The 6,395-nt window shown below is 48.0% G+C and overlaps 4 protein-coding genes across 4 annotated transcripts; all 4 read right to left on the bottom strand.

Moving 5' to 3' along the window:
• Positions 1–239: 239 nt before the first annotated feature.
• PCYB_133540 (ctr copper transporter domain containing protein) lies at positions 240–725 on the bottom strand (the record flags this gene model as incomplete). Its single annotated transcript, XM_004224379.1, has 1 exon — positions 240–725. The coding sequence occupies one exon, from the start codon at positions 723–725 to the stop codon at positions 240–242; it is 486 nt and encodes a 161-aa protein (XP_004224427.1).
• A 287-nt stretch (positions 726–1,012) lies between these two features.
• Positions 1,013–1,704, bottom strand: PCYB_133530 (hypothetical protein; the record flags this gene model as incomplete). Its single annotated transcript, XM_004224378.1, has 3 exons — positions 1,013–1,099; positions 1,345–1,412; positions 1,572–1,704. 3 exons carry the CDS (start codon positions 1,702–1,704, stop codon positions 1,013–1,015), a joined length of 288 nt encoding a protein of 95 aa, XP_004224426.1.
• A 631-nt stretch (positions 1,705–2,335) lies between these two features.
• On the bottom strand, positions 2,336–3,753 carry PCYB_133520 (ribosomal protein; the record flags this gene model as incomplete). Its single annotated transcript, XM_004224377.1, has 2 exons — positions 3,406–3,753; positions 2,336–3,178 (listed from the first exon to the last, which is right to left on the bottom strand). Exons 1-2 carry the CDS (start codon positions 3,745–3,747, stop codon positions 2,336–2,338), a joined length of 1,185 nt encoding a protein of 394 aa, XP_004224425.1. The 5' UTR covers positions 3,748–3,753.
• A 1,405-nt stretch (positions 3,754–5,158) lies between these two features.
• Positions 5,159–6,073, bottom strand: PCYB_133510 (hypothetical protein; the record flags this gene model as incomplete). The annotated part of the gene is made up of 1 exon (XM_004224376.1): positions 5,159–6,073. A coding segment is annotated over exon 1 (860 nt), but the record flags the coding sequence as incomplete, so codon positions are not given.
• Positions 6,074–6,395: the final 322 nt, after the last annotated feature.

The raw sequence follows: 6,395 nt of genomic DNA, 5'->3' as shown, positions 1-6,395 counted from the left end.
CCTTCTCAAAACGGGCGTGACGACGCATTCAAGGGGCAGTTTTTATTTTCCCTTTTAAGGATCACAATGCAGAGTTTGTACAAAAGGGAGGGCGCGGAGGTTCTTTAACGATGGGGTTAAAAAAAAAAAAAAACTACAATGTGGTGTACTGCGGTGTAGCGTACCAGGCTGTGACGTGACGTACGACGTGTTGCTGTGACGTACGGCGTATTGTTGTGCCGCTCCGCTCCGCTCTGCTTTCACAGCGCTAACAGATGGCCGTAAAAAAAGTAGCCACAGGCAACCCCCAAAATGGTACTTAAAAAAATGAACACGTTGAAAGTCATAACGATAAGCATCAAAGCGAAGTCAATTGTGTAATTGAGAAAAGACAGCCATCCGTACACAGCGCTTTTGCAAGAAAAAACGATGCTTAACATATCCAGCTGAGTCTTCGATCCATTCGAATTTCCCATAAAAGCTTTTTTCTTCAACACTTTAACATACACAGATAAGAAGCCCAACAAAATGCAAACAATGTTGCAGAAGAAAAATTCGTACTCATTCTTCACTTGCAAAAAATCAAATAAAAATTTTATATTTATATCGTTGGAAAAATACATAGGTAATGGATAGCCATCTTTGCTTTTGGCGCTATGACAACAGTTGCTTTCAGTTTGGGTCGGAAGGAGGGCATAAAAAAGGGGAAGAATGAGAGACCACACGTTGTGTATTTTTCTCTTCATTTTTACGTTTGACTAAAGTTGCGTTTGTTCCTCTTTTGTGCTTCTTCACACGGATAGGTGATTCTTCTCCGTGGTGTCTAACCGTTTGGAATGGTTAACCTTAATCTGTTTTGTTTGTCTTGGTTGTGTGCAACTGTGTGGGGTCCCTGATGACAGGAGGGGAATGCTGTATGCGTTTTTTTTTTTTTTTTTTGGCTAGCTAATTTGATTGGCTAGTTAATTTGGCTTCTTATTTTGGCTATTTTTTTTCGCTACTTATTTTGGCTAGTTGCCTCCCAATATATTGATCAACTCGAGAAATCAACTTCGCTCTTCGGGATGAGACCATTCTCCCGAGCGGTCCTAACTTTTTCGTACAGTTCTTTGCGTTGTTTCTTCGATAAGGGGGTGAAAAAAAAAAAAAAAAAAAGCGACGTGGTGTGTGGTACGGCAGCGTGGGAACCGCCAGAGTGGGAATTACAACCATATGGTTCAAAAAAAAAAAAATAAACATATATTTATGAAGATATGCCGTCTTGTTAGCAGGTGTTAATGGCAACGACTGCGGTGGTATCCACACTTGTCACTTTTTTGCGAAATGCATCCAACAGCGCTGTGTTCACGCTTCACTCGCACTTACTTCCTTCCTCATGTAGTGCTTGTACGAGTAATGTACCGCGTCGTTCCACATGTGAAAGAAGGAGTATCCTGCGGGGGAGAAGGGCGCGCATGAGGGTGGACCGCCGATACACTACGGATGTTACACTACGGATGTTACATTAGGGCCGCTACACTATGGGCGCTGCATTCTCACAGCTGCATTCTCGGAGCTCCCCTATCGCAACTTGGCAGAATTGCAAATCTTACCCAGATATATGGTCACCCCCACGAGGGAATACGCCGTAGTGGTATGCAGAAAGGTGTAAAGCTTTTCCTTCTTCACGTAAAAGGCGTAGTAGTTCAGTTTGAAGAATCTGAAGAACTCGAACTTCACCCCCATAGTATGCGTCACGTGTGCTACGCCTTAGGGGCCTCTATGCAAATGGGAGGGGGGTTACACAAGTGCTCCGCTCGGCGTTTCTCTGCATTCGCATCGTGCGGTCGTGTGATTGGGATTTGGATTGCGATTCGGATTGGGGTTCTGCCACAGAATGGGATTGCGATTCGGACTGCTGCTCAAAGTGCGATTCAGATTGTGGCTTTTTTTTTTTTTTTTTTTTTTCGTGAGATGCCAACTTTACGCAGTCGAGGCGACAGTTGAGACCCCTTCTGCGGGGAAATTTCGCGGAAGGGGATTCCTCATCGGGAGGGTTCATTCGGTTGGAGCGCGGAGCGGCACGGAGCGGCGCGGAGCAGCGTATACATAATTTGCACCCCGGGGGTGGGGAAAAAAAAGGGGAAGCGCGTTGCGCTGCCGAAAAAAATAAATGGCGCGGAAAAAACAAGCACGCAATGTACATACCTGACGTTAACCAAATAGTCACTTTGTCGCACTCATCACATGGTAGCACTCTCACTTTATCGCACTCATCACATGGTCGCGCTTGTCACACCCTTGCGGGAGGAGAAGCAGCGGGGGGGAGGGCCACACAATTTTTGTACGTGCACGCTGCGCCACTACTGGCGAGCCCCTAATACGTGTGGGGGACCTTCGGGTCAGGGTAAAAGCGGTAGCAGTCGGTAAGTCCCCTCCGATGTAAAGTATTAGGTTGGTGTTCAACTAGATCGTAAATCTGTTCCGCCAAAGGGGCAGTGCCACTTTCGTTAAACTTAATAAAATTCAACTCCTTTTCGTATAGCCATCTATTTGCCCATAAGTCCAAAATTTGAAGAGGTTTCTTCCGTTCATCTTTCACTTGCTGCTTTGTGTCGATGATGATATCATCGATTTTGAGGATAGTAATCCAGTGTTTGATTCGGAGGAACCTACTTGATCTTCTCACCTTTTTATATCGGAAGCTCAAAATTTCTTTGCTTAGGGTTATTTGCTCTACTGTAGCTTTCACTGTACAGTAGGGCACTGTGGGTTTCCCAATAATTGTAAAATGCTGAGAGCCCACAAGTAGGACCGTTCCGAAGTATACGATATCGCCTGCTTTCTTTCTATGTAATTTTTCTGTCTGTACAATATCGCCAATTGTTACCTTATGTTCACTTATAAAATTTGACTTGAAAATACAAAACAGATCTTCTGATCCTTTGCGGAGGAGGTGTTGCACATCTGGGGGAGGTACCTCGTGGTAGTTCAGCTCGAATGTGGATGCTCCTTGGGGGACGGGATCCACCTCGTAGGGGTGACTCACTTGATTTGGTTCATCTAGCTTACCTTCCTCCTCCTTCTCCTCCCCTGAGTGGCGCACCCGTGTCGGATTCCGATTTTTGGCCTTCCTCCCCCTGCTTTGCGTGTTATTCATTTTTCCACTCTGCGGGGTGGCGACCCCATTAGGAACTGCCCCCTCGCGCTTGTCGCCTATCTGCGGAGAAAAATAAAGCAAAATAAAGCAAAATAAGGCAAAATAAAACAGAGCAAAACAGAGCAAAACAGAACAGAACAAAATAAAGCAAAACAAAATGCACACGAGAGGTGGCACATAATTGTGTGCCCATGTAGACAAATAGGCACATGCACATGGGCGCCATTTCCGAGTGGGGGTCCTTCTCTTTCCCCGTCTGTGCAAATCTACACACCGATTCGTATTACCTGTTTGATGGCCCCCCCCGCGGGGGCTGCATCACTCCGCTGAGGAGAGAAGCTCTCTGCCCCCTCAGCACGGACTCCTTCCTTCCCTTTAAAACGAGTATAGGGCAAATTTTTGTGCAAAATAAAAATGCATGAATGTTTATTCATCGGAAGGAGGCAATGTAAGTTCTTCCACTTCCTCGCAATGGTAACTTTTTTTCTGTAATTTTTGGATGTGTTTCTCCAGCGTATCTTCAGATCCTTGTACGTTATAAAATTATTCAGGTTTTTTTTTTTCTCCTCGTTCGGGTGGACTGGGTAGAGGGGGGGGTTGATTTTCCTCTTCCGGTGCTTCCCCAGCATCAGTTCCTGTGGCGCGGGGGAGTGCATGCGGGGAGGTGTACATGAAGTCAGCAGCTGTGTGCCAGGTGAGCCGCTGTGTGCAGGTGAGCAGCTGAGCAGCTGTGTGCATTGGCGTATGTACGTGCACGGGTTGACCCCCGCGGCTTTTTTTTTTTTCAACATACTATTTTGTGCCCCTCCTGTCTGCGGCAGGGGTAGTACGTCATGCCTCGACTCGCTGAAGGTTACGGGGTGGGGGAAATGGGAAAGGGGGTGGAAGTGGAGACGAGCATTCACATCGTCCCACGTCGCACGTCACACGTCGCACGTCACACGTCGCACGTCACACGTCGCACATCGCAGCGGTCCAATTGGGCGTGCCAACTTGTGACAGGACAGGCCCACGGGATACACTACTTACGCGTGCGGCCTGGAGCCAAGGCGGACATGCCAAAATGCGCACCGCCCAAGCACAGCATGTCCCACTGTCGACCAGCCACCCCGAGGAGGGTCCCCCGGGCGCGGTCCATCCTGAAGAGTCAAACGCTAGATGCTATTTTATGCTAAGTTCCTCTCCCTGTTAGGAAAGGCCTCCCAAGAAAAACAACTAAAAAAAAAATAAAGTGCACAATTTCGAACCATGTCGATAAGGGAGAAGTGCGGAGTTGCCTCCCAGTTCTGCTGTGCTGTGTTGTGCTGTGTGGCGCTATGGTTTGCTATCCTTTGCTATGCTTTGCCATGCTCTGCCATGCTCTGCTTTGTTCCTTCGAATGCGTTTCTGTGGAGCGTGGTCCTTTGGAGAAACGCGAGAGGGGTGTCGCGATAGGCAGGTATGCTTAGCGGGGTGCACCACAGGGTTGGCTCAGTTGTCAGCTCTGAGGTGGGGCCCATCCAGCACGCACAGGGGCATCATATATATAGGGACATCCTTTGTGTGGGGACATCCTTTGCGTGGAGGTACCATTTGCGTGGAGGTGCCATTTATGTGTAGTCCCCGTTGGCTAGCAACAAAAAATGGGTCACTGCTGGGGCAGATGCGGGACTCGCCAGCTGTGACTAACTACTTGTCAAGAACGTCACGTTGGAGCCTCCCCGGGAGGAGAGAAAAAGTTGGGGGGAGGAGGATGCAAAAAAAAGAGAGGTGGGACGACTGCTTGGGTAGGTGGGCGCGACTGCTCAGGTAGGTGGGCACGGCTACTCGAGTAGGCGGTCCCCTCTCAAAGGCGATTACACTGTCGTGTCGAAAAAAAAAAAAATTAGCTGCACATGCACAGTGCACACGATTGTAAGATGCACATTTTGCGACATCGTTGGTCTGTTCACTTTCCTCCTGTAGCGCTTCCCCGGCGGTGACTCCGCCTCGTTCGTTCGGCCAGCGTGCTAAGGCAGATGCGCGGTAAGCGGCAAACCGCTCAACGGCCCACCTGCTCACCCGCTCAACCGCTTTGCCAGGCCCGCGCGCAAGCGCCTGTACTCGTTGGCCGCGCTCTCCATGCGAATGAGGCGGCGCATATCATCCTCGTAGTGGGTATTCTTAACAAAGAAATCATTATCCAGTTGTGCCCCCCCAAAGGGGGGGTGTCTCCTATCCCCCGTGTCATGCAGTTCCTTGACCATCTCGAGGGACTCCAAAATGAAGGGCTTCAGTTTCTCCAAAGTATCTCTCTCGTACGGGTCAGTGGAGGGGTGCATCACAGTCCCGATCGAGTTTACGTGAATCATATTCTGAGGAGTGGATAATTGAAAATGGTTGCTCACTTGCACATTGTCATATTTGTTACGGAAATTTTGTACGCACGATTTCTTTTTATAATCATACGACAAAAATGTGTAGAAATTGTGACAAAAAATTTCAAACGTCAATTTTATGTTGCTGTCACTACGATATCTGTATATATATGCAGACTCAATTTCGTTCAAACACTTCATCATGCAATTTAATTTGTCTTTGTCTTCCTCCACTCGGTTACTTAAAAATTGGTCGTAACTGGAGGGGTTATAAACGTTGCTAACGATGTGATTCATATTTTCAATAAAGTGATAATTTTTTTCCTCCTGTTCCAATTTGAGGATTCCATTTTTTCTTTCCCTTGGGATGATGTGGAACCTCACACGTACGAAGTCGTCGTATTTTAATGCATGTTTAATGTCGCTTGTGTATACAAAGTCGGAGTTGCTGCTCCCGATAATCGCTCCGTTCCCTTCGTTTATCCTCCTGAACACGTCGTACAGGATGGCAATTTTTTTCACTATATTTTTGTCCACCGTGTCTTCGTGCACCTCGTCGAACATCCCCTGACCCTTCAGCCTGCCCAGCAGCCGTTGCAGCCGGGCCTCTTCTCTCTGCCTGCTCATCTCGCAGGTGCAGCGTGGAGCGTGGAGCGTGGAGCGGTGAGGGGGTGAGGGAGTGAGGCGGTTTGCCCGCTACGCCGCTTGTCTGCAACGTGGCCTCACTGCTACGCTGCTACACTGCCACACCGCTTCACTGCTACACTGCTACACCGCCTGACCGCTGTGTTGCGAAAATGGGAAAAGACAAAACGGGGAAAAAAAAAACGGACGTGGGGGGTGAAAAAAAAAAGGGGACCCAATGAAGCAGAGATACTTTGTTCTGCTTCATTATGTTTTACTTTTTTTTTTTTTTTTTTCGCTTCATTACGATTAACTCA

Source organism: Plasmodium cynomolgi, chromosome 13 (genome assembly GCF_000321355.1).
Source record: "Plasmodium cynomolgi strain B DNA, chromosome 13, whole genome shotgun sequence".
Lineage (NCBI taxonomy): Eukaryota > Apicomplexa > Aconoidasida > Haemosporida > Plasmodiidae > Plasmodium > Plasmodium cynomolgi.
Note: the sequence above shows the minus strand (reverse complement) of the source record. Positions and strands in the feature narration are given on the sequence as shown.